Raw genomic sequence first — 16,416 nt, 5'->3', positions numbered from 1 at the left:
TTCCCTTCCACTCTTACTTTTTCAGATATTATGAAACTGGTAGCTTTAAGGCTGGCGTCATAGGCGGCTCGAAGCCAAAGGTCGCGACGCCGCCAGTCGTTGACGCGATCGCCAACTACAAGCGGGAGAACCCGACGATGTTCGCCTGGGAGATACGGGATCGGCTGCTGGCAGAAGGCATTTGCTCGCAAGATAATGTGCCCAGCGTATCGTCCATAAATCGGTAAGATAATATTGACTCCCCATATTGAAGCTTTATGTTTGTAGCTCTTAAGCTTAGAAACTTCTGCGAGCGCAATGACTGCTTGTATCACAGTTAGGAGGGCGTGGATACAATAGCTAAAAGGATATCCTTGACCATGAGTGCATGTTTAGGATTTCGGATTTCTTTGATTTCGAATCGTGCGCATATCGTGTATCGTATAACCCAGCAAAATTGTTAGTTCCCCAGCTATAACCTGGGTGAGTGTCGCAATGCTTGCTTGCTGTCATGCAACTTAGTTCCGAATCCGAATCCGAATCCGAATCCGTTTCCTCATCCGCATCCGCATCCGCATCCGTGTGCCAAATCCATGATGACGGGAGCGGCTTTGGCCCCAAACACACACTGTGGAGAGACGGCTAATAAAAATATCTAAGTAGTTTTCAGCGTTCATAATTGCGGCACAATGCTTGACACACGACCACCACAAAAGCTAGCTTCCTTCTCGGATTCCGGTGCGGCACTCCTTGCCATCCCATACTCATCAGCAGCAGAGCCGCAGCGCAGCGTTGCCGGCATCCTAGCGGATTGTAATGTACGCACTTCCTCTTTGACCATAATTCATTTTATTTGGCTAAGGATGCCAGAAGGCAGCTGCTCAAGGCTTGGATCGGCGTCGCCGCCGCCGTTGGCTCTACGAAAAGCCATAAATTAGCTGTGCACAACTCACAATAACTGTAATTCCGACCGACGGGCGACGGGCGACATGCGACGGGCGACGTGCGACGTGCGACGGATGACGGACGGTAGATCGCGACGGCGTTTGTTGTCAAGTGGAAGAGTGAGAGGTGACTAAGGTCAACGCGCACTTGTTCAGCACACCCACACCCACACCCACACCCACCCACACCCACACCCAAAACACACACCACAAACTTACACACCTCATCCCACGCAGCCTTCTACCCGCCACAAAGTCATCTAAAACACATTGCTGAATATTTGCTGGGGCGCTGCAACCACACGCGGCACGTGCAGCCATTCAGAATCAATTCGCTACGACTAGGACGAGGAGTATGCAAAGCGCCAGGATGCGATGAGTGGTCGGGATGAATCGCAGAGCTTACCCTGTGGCCGAGGGTAATTCCAGGGGATAATCAGCATTAACTTGCAATAATGCGACAATGTGTGATTCCATGTCACCCGAGCGATGATTGAGACGCAGATTCAATCCTACACAGACTCACGCACACAGCAGAGTATGTGTGTGCGACAGACCCTCTCTCGCTCTCCCAGCAGGTACCAGGCGTAATTCCAGTCCAGTTTCTGTTCTTCTGTTTTTTGTTTGCTCTTTTTTCGTTTTTTTGTTTCTTGCTGCCGCTACCCATTCACAGCGCGTCCCTAGAGAATAGCACTTATAAAGTGACTTTCGCAGCACTCAACGTAAGCCAATCGCCTGGCCCTCTCCCCGAAGTCCAACAAAGCCAAGTAAACAAATCGAACAATGTGTAGGCAATGCACAATATCGCGCAGCCCAAACATATGTCCCAATTGTGTGCACTGTCCGACTAGTAATTCCAGCCTCAGTATCCATCTCTATTTCTCTCTCTCTCTCTCTCTCTCTCTCTCTCTCTCTCTCTCTCTCACGCACACACTCTCTTTCTTAACCCGGTGAGATTGTCCTTTTCGAAATATATAATTTGATTTGATTCCGCCTGAGTTACCCTCTCAATTTGCAACCCTCTGAACGCGAGGGGAGAGGAGGTGGGGAGGACGGGCGAGCGATTTCTGCGTTAATGAAACACTCATGCAGTTTTATGCCCATGAAAATATTGTATAAGCAAGTACAATAGAGCAAGACCTGAAGGGGGAACGCTCCTCTTCAGTCCCCTGGAATAGACCGCCGACTAGACTTGCCCCGCAATTACATCTTTTCTAGAGCTCTGAGGTGGCTAAATTCGCCTTTTATGCATTCTCACCTAATCGGAGTCGCGACCATAAACGTAAAGCTTGAGCTCATTCAAAAAGAATGTTCCGCACTAAGCAGTCCCCAGGTGCCCACATCAGCAGCAGATGCCGCATCATGACACACCTGGACACCTCAATTGGGTGGCGAAGTGGCTGGGAAAGTAGAACTGAAGTGGATGCGCGTCCTCGAATGGATATGATTTTTTTTCTCAAAGAAGGTCTCAATTTATCGACGATAGACTTTTTTCCGGCGATCTTTCCCTTTAAGTCTAGATCTGGAAGCCATTCGAAGCCCGATTCGTGCAGTTTTTCATTTCCATTTGCCAGAACTGATTGTCAGAGCTTTCAAGATCAGAGATAGAGCTATCGATCGACTTCTGTTGGCGGTATCCAAACCACGTCCCCATTTCGTCATTTGCCTCTGGTTCATTTTATCGAACTAACAATGGATAGGGCTAGCAAAAGCTCCTATGAATGAAATGCGAACTTTTCAGTCAACTTAGCATGAGCAGATATTTGGTTATAGGTGCCTCTATCTATCTATCTATCTTTTGCAGAATTGTTCGAAATAAAGCCGCTGAGAAAGCGAAACACGTGCATCATCACCACCAGCAGCAGCAGCAGCAGCAGCAGCAGCAAATGCAACCAAACCTCAGCAATGGACATATCGCAAGTGAGAGCCTCGACAGCAGCAACGGCGCAATTAGCGAGCAGCAAGCTGCCATCTCTAACAGCAACAACAACAACTCGAGCAGCACTAACACCAACAACAGCACAGCTTCGGTCGTATCGGGCGCAGGCGCAGGTGCAGTGGGCGGTCTAGGCGCGACGGCCCAACCAGTGACTGGCCCCAGCAGCGGCGCTGGTGGCGGAGGCGGAGGCGGTGGCGGAGGCGGCAGCAGCAGCAACAACATTACAACGGCTGCGGAAGCAGCAGCGACTGCCACGGAGCATCGATCGTCTGGCTCGGGATACAGCATAAATGGCATTTTGGGTCTGCAGCATGGCCATCACATACACAGCAACAACAACAACAACAGCAACAACAACAACAACAACAATACGTCAGCTGCCGATTGTAAACGCAAGCGAAGTGATATCCACGGTAAGGCACATTCAGTCTATCTTATGTCTATATCTCTCTCTTTCTCGCTCCCCCGCTCTTTCACACACACAAACATTGCATCGAAAATGAATTCATATTAAATATACTGCAAATCCAGAACTAATGACTAAAACTGACCCCATCAAATGTCGTAATTAATCGACAGTCGGCTAGGACTCTCGCGAAGTAGGTTATCATCGCACTAGCTCGCTCTAAAAGCCACAGCTAAGGGGCTAACCATATGAAGACTCTACGGTAGTTGGAGAGGGCTCAGGCTCGCTTCGATTTGAACTTAGTAAACTTGGCGGCAGGTGCAAGATTCAAGGTGCAACATCCATTTGCATAACGTTTACTGGGGCGTTGTTCTAGGGAGTCTCTGCCAGGTTTCACTTTGGCTACACTTTGTGGCCGTATTATGAGGCCATCTGCGAGCCGCAGCCGCAGAGCATATGTGTGTATGGGTTGAAATCAAACCCCAGCAGTAGGCCAAAGTGAGATATCATCTTAATTGGGTGATGGTTAGTGGTACAGCAGCAGAAGGCATACGGTACAGGCAGATACCGATATAGATAAAGATACGGATACAGATACCGAAACAAGGATACGAACAATTCGTATACAGTATCTGGGCGTATTTCAGCATCGTAAGGGGGTTGGCAGCGAGCGACAGAGAATCAGAGGGAGAGAGAGAGAGAGAGAGAGAGAGAGAGAGCGACATCATTAAGTAATAATGTCAGATGGGATTCTTAAATGCAATTCCACTGGCACTTGTCGCTTTCAATAACAAACCCGGTAAAAATGAGGCATGCTCGACAACAAGATACCCTGATATTTCAAGCACACCTAGAGAACGAAACTCATGCCCGACACAATGATGCTTCTTGCCAGTAACCAATGTACCCCACTCATTCTAAATATTTCTAAGGCCTTCCAATGGGTATCAAACGAGTCACAGCCCGTGGAAATCGGAACTTAGGAAACAATGTGGTGGCTATGGTGTTTTAATAACAACATTACAGCAACACACATACATACATACATACATGTATATATATATATATTAATTTATCAATTATTGCCAAATCTCTTTGCCTCTCCCAAGCACTATTCCTCTCCTTTCCTTGCTCCCTGGGTAATAAAATAGCAATAAACTTTGAACCTACAAAATTCAAGCATGCCGAGCATTCAGTGCTGTGCTCTTCTCTTAGTCGACAGATTGCTTATTCCCCCGAGGGAAGACTATAGATGGAAAGGCATTTGTGAGCCTGTGTGTGTGTGTATTAGATACTTAGGCTTGAATTTGTGGCAAATTTGTTCAAATCATTTTTGATTTTCTCAAGGCAGAACGAAACTGAATATCTCTGGTCAAAATGTCGTTAGACAGCCTCCCCCATTTATTTGCACTGGGCTGTAGGCCGTATGCGAGTGCTAGGGTTGAAAAGTGGGCGTGAGCATGTTCACCCATCATCGTGTCCCCTCCCCTTCTTCTGTACAGCTAGCATTACGCTTACGATTGCGATTACTACATTTGGTGTCCATTTGCCTTTACTCTGATGTCTGATGTCTGATGTCTTTTTCGCCACATGTGTAAAAAAATGTTGTAACGCCCTTACAAGGCAGCGCGTTTTATTTATAGGCCTATACACAATAATGATTTTCCTTGTTGGGAATCTAATCATCGAATTCTATATAAAATAGTTCAACAGCTTTAAAGAGTTAGGAAAAATGTCTGTCCGTCGAATATAACTTCTTGCATCACATCATTTAGCTGGTCCATCACTGCAATTTCCAATTTCTAAGATCTAAAATTTCAGAGGCCCGTTATGTTTTGGATCGAGTCCCTTTTCAGTGAATACACTATATTTCGATAAGGCATAAGGATCCAACTATGTAATTCCATTGCTCGTGGATCCTAGTAGCCCTGAGAATGTCAAGGCTCTGCTTGATCCATTCAGGGATCCACTCATGTCCATGAGCCTACTAAGGCTGCAGCCATTTGTCCAGAGCTTCCTGAAACTTACCTTTCTTATATATATGGAAAGGAGAAAGCAAGTTCCTGAAAGTCAGTAAAGTTTCCTCAATATGCTTCTGTGTTGCTTTAGGCACTTTAGACTACATAGGAAAAGCTTTTCTCCTCATGTCATTTGTTTTCCATCTGCGCTGTGACACGTGTTTTTATTAATTTATTTATTATTTTTCTGTTTTTTTTTCTTTTGTTAGTCGTGTAGTCAGTTAAGGAAAACCGTTACAATCATATTTAGACAGCTTATTAACATAGAGCTCGAGTGACTATATAAGCCTTTTTAGTCATACATGTGCATGCTAGGGGATTACATATTCACCCAAATTTATATTTGTATATATATATCACCCTAATATCCTCTCGACGCGTAAATGCACTTAAGAGCCACGTGGCACGCAAGAAGAAAAGCTGCGACAATAAATGTAACAGCAGTAATTCAATTAGGAGGGTTCACTGTGGGTGTGAAGCACTTGATGGTGGACGAAAGCGCGATGGAAGGAGTTAGGAAGAGAGGCCCACAGAGAGCGAGAGACAGAAAGCGAGAGGGAGTAGCAGAGACAGAGACGGAGAGACAGAGAGAAAAGGACATAGAGAGAGAGAGAGAGAGAGAGAAAGAGACAGAGACATAGAGAGAGAATAATATATATTTTTATACCCTGAACCCATTGAGAATGGGAAATCAGGGAATAATGGTTTTGTTGAAAGTAATGCAACAGGCAGGAAGAATCATGGCAGACCCCGTAAGGTATATATATCCTTGATCAGGATATTGTGTATTTTTTGATGATTACGAAGATTTTGTAATTTACAGATTTTGTATACCACGCCCCTTTCGCCCCCAATTTATGAAAAACGTATTTTAAGTACTAGAGACTTGTGCTTTTAATCGCGTTCATGATCATGATCACGTTCTGAAAGTTTCATGAAGATAGTCCCTCTACAAGAGGAATTATTCAACAAATAAATTCCCATAGTATTGCCGACACTGCAGTGAGTGCGTGTGGTTGCAAGTGTGTGTGTGTGTGCATAAAAGAAATGCAGAATGATTAGAATATCAGCATGGAGGGTGCAGGGTATCTCCTAGTCGAGCAATCTCGACTAGAGCCTTCTTGCTTGTTATTTTTTTAAGAGAAGAATATTTCGATTTATTCATATTTCAGATGAGAACCGCGATGTAAATATGAACTCTGAGGAGGAAGTCAAGCGACAGCGATTAGCCTATGGCGGCGACCAGATATATACAAATGTAAGTGCTATTCTATTTGAGGGAAAAGGCAGCTACAACAACAGAAAGTGAATGATAAGAATGTTCGTGTTGAAGATAGATCAGACGCGGATGGAGGCATTCTGGCCATTTTTATAGAGCGCTCTAGAAGAGGGTGTCTATCGATACATAGAAGTCACCTCAAATTGTAGTTGTAGTAAATCATGCAATATTATCTTGTTGGTTTGGTCGGCAGATCTGGTCTGGCAAATGGTGCATCAAGGACGAGCATAAGCTGCTCTCAGAGCTGGGAAACTTTACGGGCCCAGCGACGGCAACGACGACGGCGACTAGCAGTGGGCCAGCCTACTACGAGGCACCAAATGGATATCCGACTAGCACAATACCTTGCGCGGGCGTCGGCAACGACTCGGCCATGATGTATGACAGCATCGCATCGATATCTCAAAGTCAAAGTTCGCTCTATACGCCGCCAATAGGCCCGTCGATTGGTAAGTCAACTGCTCTACGCATCTATTTGCATGATTACACATATATGATTTGTATTTATATATTTATTTATTAATTTTCTTAATCTATGTGACTGTTGTATGCATGTGTGTGTGTGTGTGTGTGTGTGTGTGTGTGTGAGTAGGCAGCAGTTCATTGACTCCACTTGTGCCTTTAAGTTTGCAAGACATGAAATTCAATGCAAATAATCAGGATCAAAACATATCGCCCTTTTATACAGGTAAGAGATCTGAATAGTTCTGCAAGTACGAGTATAGTGAATGTATATCAGAGTGACAATACGGTGTCCAGACCCTCTATCTAAAGTGCCACCCTTAGGCGGAAATACCTACTTAATACTTTAATAGTCAATGGGAAAACATGTAGAGATGGGTATCCCTCACTTGAATACACTTCAAGTCACATCGAGGAGACCAACTCGATATTTATCAGTACTATCGACATTCGATCGAAATACATACGTTCGCATTAGATGAGGTCAACAGTAGCTCAATTATCGAATGGCTTATCTTAGGTTGCCACGAGCAAGATTTCTACATTCATATATTTTAAGATTCTAGTTTTATGGATTAGCCGAGCACAAAAAGAGGAAAGACTTCTAATGCACACAATTCACGTACCTAACGGCTGCACGGACTGACATTGTAATCATGTTCCATAAGAGTTCACCGACTGGCAGATATGCTGCTTGGGTTTCGCTTCTCCCTTGGCTCTCTGTGCTCAGCCAGATTTTGTAGATGATACACTTAGCGACCTCCATTCCGATCTCAATGCCCCATTCTAAATGAAAATTAATGTCAATTCACGGTTTCACAATCAGCAATCGCCATTGAGAGTGGCAGCAGCTATCCCACAATCACGAGCCTGGACAGTGCCAACACGACGACGGTGATACGTGGCAATATTGCCGGCCGAGGCAACTGCAATGATTCGCCCACTAACACTAATGGTAATGATAATGCTAACGGCAACGCCAACGCCGATGTCGATGCCAATGCTAATGCTAATGCTAATGCTAATGGTAGTACTAGCTCTAATAGCAATGCCAATGCTAATGCTAATGAGCTTCAGACTGTAGACAGAGCTCCTGTTCATGATGTGTGTAGCGATGAGAATACCAACAACAAAAGTGCACGCAATGATATGGCCAAACAGCGCGGGAGCAGTCTCATTGACTTGCACATACCCATTAATCATCTAATGCCAGACTCATCAGCTGCCCAGGATCATCATCACCAGCAGCAGCAACAGCTCCAGCTGTCCGGCAATGGAAGCGCTAATACCTCATCTCTCATAGTCTTACAAGCCAATGCAAATAGCTCAACGGCCGACGGACGCTCTGATGTTGATTATATTGCTGCCAATAGCACAGCTATTTATGCCACGCCCACAATGCTTCCCAGTTTTAGCCACTACTCAGCAGGCAAGTCTCTCTCTCTCTCTCTCCCACTGCCTGTCGCACTCGCACCCGCACTCATTGACCCTGGCTACTCTCTCTCTCTCTCTCTCTCTCTCTCTCTCTTCACTCATGCTATATCTTCCGCACAGCAAACACTTTTATGATTGTGGTGGTGGTGGTGGTGGTGGTGCTGGTGCTGGTGGTTTTAGCACACACGATTACGCGAAGTGCCTAACACCCAGACGCACGCGTCTTTCGTTAAAAATCAAATTAACGGAACTACTAAACTTAAAGCTTCAAGCTGCACGCTGCACGCTGCACGCTGAGCTTAACTGAATCTCGTATCATATTGTCGTTTATCTTAAAGACTTCTAATGGTGGAGGGATGGTAATAAAATCAGCGTTAGGAATGAGATATGTCTACCTCTATGGATAACTAAATAATCTGTTAACTGCTAAAGTATGACGTCATGCGAAATTTGATAAACGTAAAATAAATTAGTATTAATTGTATTTTTATTATTCTAGTTTTGAAGAGTATTGCACACTTATGGTTCTATTTTTATTTGATTCTACATTCTTTTAATTTGATGCTCTTGATGCTAGATTAAATTTTTTTCTTACAGCCTGCGGATCAGTTCTACCAAGCACTGATTACGCCTATAGTCCAGCATATACCCAATATGGAGGGACCTATGGATCGTACAGTTACGGAACCAGCAGCGGCTTAATAAGTAAGAAACCAAATATTAAGAGAATGCATATATCATTTATATACATATATATATATATGTTTTGTTGCAGATTCATCGTACTACTATGAAGGCGGTCAGAATCAGGCATCTCTCAATCAGGACTTACGCTCGCCGCTAGCTGCTACCAGAGCTAATTCTTTGGTTTCAGCAGCATCGCCGACAGGCAGTGCGTGCACGAAATCAGAGACATCAGATATATTTCTTGTGTAGTAGTACCAAAAGATCTAAATTTAAATCCTTTAATTTTAATCGTTGTTCCAAAGAAACTTATATGTAGCTATACATATACATATGTAAGACACATTATTACTCGTACAGTCACTCTATATATTATCACTACATATATACATATGTATATATTGATATCTAACTGTACGAGTCGGTATTTATATCAAGAGTAGGTAAGAGCAAAATTAGAAGAAAAGAAAACCCATCCAAGTGTTATTTTTTAATCGACGATGAACTGAAGAACTCAACGAGGACAATTCTCAATATAATTAGCTCATTTGCATTAAAACATATATTTTGGTAGATGAACCAAAGCCCTACACTTTGTATTATTAAGTATTAAGACAAAAAAAAAAAAAAAAAAACAAGCAGGACGTTAATTCATGCAGTTGAACGAGTCGTCTGATACTTGTTCACCAAGTGAAAAGATAATATATTGGATTTTGTCAATGACCGATGATATGTTTCAAGTTTTTACATACTCCTTTGTGGGCGTGAGAAAATAAGGCAAGAAACGCAAGTATCTTCCAAAAGTCTCCGAAATCAAATTGCTAAAAGGGGACATTGAATTTAAATCCGACATCCTAAATGCGAGGGAAAAGCAATATTCCCTATTTTGTGAATGCCACAAAAGTAATAAGTTAAAAATAAATATTTAAAAAAATGAAGTAAATTAAAGGATTGAAACCAAAATCTTTACTAAGAGAAACTCAACCAAAAACTCTACAATGCAAGTTTTCCAAAAACTTGTAAATCGCGTGTATTTTAATATGCTAGACTTAAATTAATAATAATATAACAAATGTACGCACACGATTATGGTGAATAACTAACTTTCATATTTTATTTGTATATGTACATAAATATTATGTTCAATTGTACATACTGATCTACCCTCAACTTGCACTGCTGTGGGTTCCGCAAGAGCGCAGGAAATGTTACCTTGAGCTCCGAATAGCGCTTCGATTATTACAATCTTATTATTTAATTATTAAAAACTCCAAAGTTGGGTGAAAAAGGCATTTAAGACGAAAACTACGTTGAAGTACTTCATTTTATTGATCACGAAAACCATGTTACAATTTTCGATAAATTAAATAAAAAGTTGTTTAAATAATGTTTTACCTTTACTTTAACATTTTAATTAGACTGCGAACTCCTTGAAGTGCATATACATACATTTACATATTTTGATTTACATTTAAGTTACCGCACCACCTACATATATTCGAATATCTTAAGTGATGATGTATACATCGAACTGTATTTGTACTCGTAAATGTAAGTTTAGATGTAACTCATTAACGGCGCCCGATGGCCCATTAAGAAAGCACAAACCAAATTCTGTATAAATACATACACATAGTAAACAATTGAAACACAATATCTATAAATACAAAATCAACCATATTTACTGAAAGGGGAAGAAATGGGATCGCGTTCCCAAGTATGTATATATTGGAAGGACAATAGAGAGAGACAGAGAGAGAGAGAGACAGAGAGAGAGAGAGAGAGAGAGAGAAAGAGAGAGTGTGTGTGTTCATGGAATAAAGAAAGCTCTAGAGATCCCCTGAACCCTTTGACTAATCACTCAATCGAACTGTATGCCAATAATTCTTCGCTCCTTTTCTGAATTCACACACACATACACTTCCACATTTTTATTGGCATTGGCGTACCTGGAGGACGTAGCGCCCATGGCAGCGCGCGAATTGCGAAAAATAAGTTATACGCCCTTTTGAAGTAGTGGCATACTAACACAAATAAGAACGTTGCAGTCGGGCAATTTGGTAGCTAAGTAGTGTACAAAATTCAGTTTTTCAGTTTCTTATTATTTTTGGGTCATCGATAGAGAAGGTTACTAGTAACTTAACTATCCAAATTATACTATTATACTTTAGGAGGTATAAACTTTTGCGGTTTGCCAAGCCCCCTGTGGGCGGACATGATGGTCTTGGTCTTGGGTGCTCAGCCCGAGTATACGAGCCCAGTGCGCAATGTTTAACACACTATATTATCACTATATACCAATGCAACAGAATCATTTTCTAGTTATAGTCTGCGAATAATATAGCAATACAGAATGCAAAAATTTAAAAATTGGTGCAGATGGGTGAAAGTTTAGCAACGATGGTAAGTGGTAAGCCTATTTGCAACGAAATCAGAGTATTGATTAGAGATTATTTTAAGTCTGGGAGGACACTTGCGGACATCAGCAAGCAATTAAATGTGTCTAGATCGTCTGTGCATGGGGTGATAACAAATTTCCAAAAAAAAAAAAAAAAAAAAATGGGAATATTGAAAATATTATTGCGAATAGAGGCCGAAAATTAGCAATAAAACCCCGCGACAATAGACAACTGGCCAAAATTCTTAAGGCTGATCGTCCCAATCTTTAAGAAATTTGGCTCCTGAGTGGACGCAGACAATTGGCAAAACTGTCAAGCCAGAACGGACGCGATTGTATTTTAAAACTATTGGATATGGTTTTTATAAAATATGTTTTGTTATTACCTATGCATCGTACCCAATAACTTATCTTACTCGTATGACAAGGAAGCACCTTTGCTTACGCTTCGTCGAACAAGAAACGTTTGCAATGGGGTTGGGAAAGGATGTCTAGGACTCAAACGCAATGGGATACCATCATATTTAGCGATGAAGCTAAATTTGATGTTAGTGTTGGCGATGCGAGAAAAGGTGTCATCCGTCTGCCTTAAAAACGTACAGTTTCCTGCGAGCACTATGGTATGGCGATGTACATATGTATGTCTGGCAAAGGATTAGGAAAACTGCATTTTATTGAAGGGATGGTTAATGCTGAAAAATACATTCATATTTTAAAAGAGAGTTTTCGGCCATCAATACCAGAGCTTTTCAGCATCGCGCACAGCCAAACGAACCAAAAATGGCTGGAATCAATTGGAGGTTTTAGATTGACCATAAAATAGCCCAGACTAAGCCTAATTGAAAATATTTGGTGGCATTAGCCACCATCAATAAAAGGCAAGCTTCGAAATGAGCCACAAACAAACATTTCTGATTTGAAATTCAAATTGCAAGAGATGTGGGACTCAATTTCTCAAGAGCACCGCAAAAATTTGTTAAATCGATGCCAAAATGAGTTGAATGCGTAATATAGGCCAAGGGCGACGTTACACGATTCTAATATTAATTAAATTATTGTTTTAAGTATGATAGTAAATCACATTACGAAGCGTTCGAATTAATACTGGTCAATTTTGTATCTCTTAAGTCATCTGTTCGAATAAATTACTCATATTGTTGTTGTTTTTGGAAATAGAGCAAAACTTTTTTTTGTCGTGAAGAGAATAAAATTCTCTTTAAGACGAAATTCATTGGTATGTGTTGTCTTTAGAGTATTGATAATATAGTGTGCTAAACATGCGCACTGTAAACAAAAAGCATGCTGTTCGAATCTATATTCCGTATTTCAGCTTTCTAGCTCTTCAACTAACATGATTTCTGGTATATCGGAAAATGCATTTTCCGATTTTACATCTAGGCCTACTAGGGGCGTGGCAAATCTGACCTGAAGATATAGTAATTTTTCGAATTCTGCTATATTTTAGGCACTATTGATGCTAGAGACCTGATATTTGGTATACATATATACGCGGGTTGACCACCAAAGTCCAACGAACTATGGTAGATGTATGTCCGGCCATAGGGGGCGTGGCAAACTGCAAAATTTTTCCTACAGCTTAAGAGCTAGAAGCTTCAAATTTGAATAGTTGAGTTACTGGTAGCCCCAAAAATAATTGTAACACCTCTTTAGGGGCGTGGCAAATCGAAAAATATCCTATAATATTCACATTTTTGAGCGTAGGCTGGAAGTTCAAAAACAATGCAAAGACAAAGCAATCGCAACTGAGATTCTTCGAATATGCCAGAGTACACGTTTATGCGTGCATACATACACACATAAAAATGAGCGATGTATAAGGCTGGAGTGCTTGATGCTATGCGTGCAGACTTACATACATATATGTATATACATACATATATACATATGTATGTATTTGCGTTATGTATTTGAGGGCTATTTACTTCTTTTACGCACACATGCATACACAAGCATCCAAACGCACGTGGACGGACGGACAGACTGACAGGGCTATATAGACTCCGCTCGTCACGCTGATCAAGAATATACTTTATGGGATCTGCCACGCCTCCTTCTGCCCGTTACAAACTTTTTCACACAACCATTATACCCTGATTTCCCATTTTCAATGGGTGCAGGGGATAATAACTTAATAACAGAGCGTCATCTGAAAAAACTACGATAACGAAGCAGTCTAGGACTCGACTTCGCTATCTACAGAGGAATATGTGACAGACTCTTGAGCATTGAAGAATGCCTCGATCTGTCTTCTGATCATCATCCGCTGATAGTCACCGTCCACGCTCACCCTCAACCTTTCCCGATCAGACAACGCCTTCTTCCCGCTGGGTCGGATCTAGCAATCTTTAAGCTCACTCTACACTCCTCACTGCACCCGGAAATAGAACTCCGCACTGCAGAAGACAGAATGCAAGATGCTATTACAGAGGCAGCGCTGCTAGCAGCTCCGGCTGCTCACAATCAAATGCACTCGCACTACAGCATTCCTCTCACCCCGCACGTTCAAAATCTGCTTGAGTACAAACGATGGACAAGGAGCCGTTGGATCAGAGCGCGTATAGCCAGCGACAAAAGCAGATATAACGAAGCTACCAGACAGCTCAAAGTTGCCCTGGCTCATATGCAATGTACGCGTATTAGAGAGGCGCTTGAACGAGCAGATACTCCAGCTGGGGCGGAATTACAGCTATGGCGATTTACGCGCAATATGAAAAGGCAACCTCTGCGTCGTCACCCCATCCTGAGTGCTACTGGTGTGTGGCTTACTGGAGATGAAGTGCAGGCCGAAGCCTTTGCTGACCACTGAACGAGCTGAGTTTAAGAAGTACCATTCCACAGCATCAATTTGGCTTCAGGAGACAGCACGGTACGCCAGAGCAAGTGCATCGAGTGATCAACCACATTTTAGGCGCGTTCGAGAACAAGCAATACTGTTCCGCAGTCTTTCTCGATGTCAAGCAGGCATTCGACCGGGTGTGGCATCTGGGTCTCCTCGACAAGATTAGGAAAGCCTTACCTGTCCCCCACTTCAAGTTGCTGGCCTCCTATCTATCAGGAAGAAGCTTCAAGGTTCTAAAAGGACAGGCTAAATCATCGAGTCGTCCAGTCAGAGCAGGCGTGTCCCAAGGTAGTGTGCTTGGCCCAACATTATACACACTCTACACCGCAACATGCCGTTGCCTCCCAGCAACAGCGACATGCTGCAACCAGAAGGGGAGCCTGCCCCGAAGTGACTCTAGGAGCTCCAATACCACGGGCAAACAAGGTGAAGTACCTGGGAGTCACTCTGGATAAGAGACTGACCTATGGCCCGCACATAACTGAGACAGTCAAAAAGTGCAAGCTCAAACTAAAAAAACTCGATTGGATGCTAAGAAGCGAGAGCCCTCTGTCACTACGAAGTAAGAGGCATATATACAACGCAGTAGTGGCTCCTGTCTTCACCTATGCAATGCCTTTATGGGGGTCTGCTGCAAGAACTCACATTAACAAAGTTCAAACCACACAAAACAAAGCACTAAAGACTTGGACCGGAGCCGAATGGTTCGTCAGAAATTAAGCCCTGCACACCGACCTCGAGATGCCGACAATTGCTGAGCTCATTGGCCGACACAGCACTGGGCACGCGGACAGAATATCCGCCCACCCAAACCAGCTTGCAGCCAATTTATCCACCAACACCATCAACAGAAGGCTGAAAAGATTACACCCCCTGGACCCGAGAAGTGACCTAAAGTAGTAAACGTAATTCGTAGTAATAAAGGCATTTAGCCACTTCATTAGTTAAGGTATCCTTATAAATGCGCTATAGAGTTTAAGACAAAAGCTGCAATAAAACTATATTAAAGAAAAAAGAAAAAAATACGAAATTACTCAGTAAACAAAGAAGTAAGAAAGCTCTAGTCGAGACTGCTCGACTACGAGATCCCCTGAACCCTTCGAGCAACTGATATTTCAATAATTATTCGCATATGCACACATACACGCACACACACAGACGCTCGCTTAAACATGCATTGACTGCAGTGTTGGCTTAATATGGGACAAGTTATCGATGGGACAAAATTCGATATGCGTGTGCTATACACGGACCTAGGGAAACAAATTTCAAGGCTTTATCTCTTATATCTTCTGAGATCGACGCGTTCAAACATACGGCCAGACGGACGGACGGACAGACGGACAGAGCTAAATCGACTCAGCTCGTTGCCCTGATCAAGATATATATACATTATGGGGTCTGCCACGCCTCCTTCTGCCTGTTACATTTCGCAACACTGCTTCTGTTGAACAATCATTTTGTACTCTGACGAATCCTGTTCGACATATCCCAACTGTATTTAAATATCGATTACACCGTCACATATAGTATCATCGTTCATCGACGCTAGAGCCGCGATCACATCTCCATTAGATTTAAATCGGTGCCACTCAAAATTAAATATGCTGTCCACTAGTATATCATCATTTGTACTTGATTAAATATATATATTTTTATTTAAGACTTACGTCAAATAAGATATAAGTATGTGAATTATGTATGTGATAAATTGTCTCTGTTGTTTCTTAAATAAATAACTGATTTCCCCTAAGTGCATTGGACTCTGAATATACATATACATATATTTGAAAAGATACCAATATATATATACATATATATATATATATATATATATAATTTCTGATCATTAAAACTGTGTAATAGTTGTATGCACTTAATCAAATTACACAGATAACACATTTATACTATAGATTAAATAATTATTCTGGTTTTCATATTAATGGTAAATTGTATCCCTTGCTTATTTTAATTTTTGTGAACAGCTATTGTTAAATATTCGTAAGTATACAT

The 16,416-nt window shown here is 42.1% G+C and overlaps 1 protein-coding gene across 7 annotated transcripts in view; it reads left to right on the top strand.

Annotated features, from left to right (window-relative positions):
* LOC6585803 (uncharacterized protein DDB_G0283357) overlaps positions 1 to 10,415 on the top strand; it is a 30,780-nt gene extending 20,365 nt beyond the window's left edge. For 3 of the 7 annotated variants that reach the window (XM_032732962.2, XM_044007068.1, XM_002011393.4), the window contains 8 exons: positions 26 to 223; positions 2,728 to 3,275; positions 6,459 to 6,544; positions 6,759 to 7,014; positions 7,158 to 7,253; positions 7,854 to 8,456; positions 9,059 to 9,166; positions 9,237 to 10,415. In XM_032732962.2, coding sequence (XP_032588853.1) covers positions 26 to 223; positions 2,728 to 3,275; positions 6,459 to 6,544; positions 6,759 to 7,014; positions 7,158 to 7,253; positions 7,854 to 8,456; positions 9,059 to 9,166; positions 9,237 to 9,397 — 2,056 coding nt within the window. In that variant the 3' untranslated portion in view covers positions 9,398 to 10,415. Of the gene's footprint in view, positions 1 to 25; positions 224 to 2,727; positions 3,276 to 5,932; positions 6,044 to 6,458; positions 6,545 to 6,758; positions 7,015 to 7,157; positions 7,254 to 7,853; positions 8,457 to 9,058; positions 9,167 to 9,236 lie in introns of those variants that run through there. The other 4 variants (XM_032732964.2, XM_015160733.3, XM_032732963.2 and 1 more) reach the window with 3 other exon arrangements.
* Positions 10,416 to 16,416: the final 6,001 nt, after the last annotated feature.

Source organism: Drosophila mojavensis, unplaced genomic scaffold (genome assembly GCF_018153725.1).
Source record: "Drosophila mojavensis isolate 15081-1352.22 unplaced genomic scaffold, ASM1815372v1 contig_151, whole genome shotgun sequence".
In the NCBI taxonomy this organism is placed as follows: domain Eukaryota; kingdom Metazoa; phylum Arthropoda; class Insecta; order Diptera; family Drosophilidae; genus Drosophila; species Drosophila mojavensis.
Note: the sequence above shows the minus strand (reverse complement) of the source record. Positions and strands in the feature narration are given on the sequence as shown.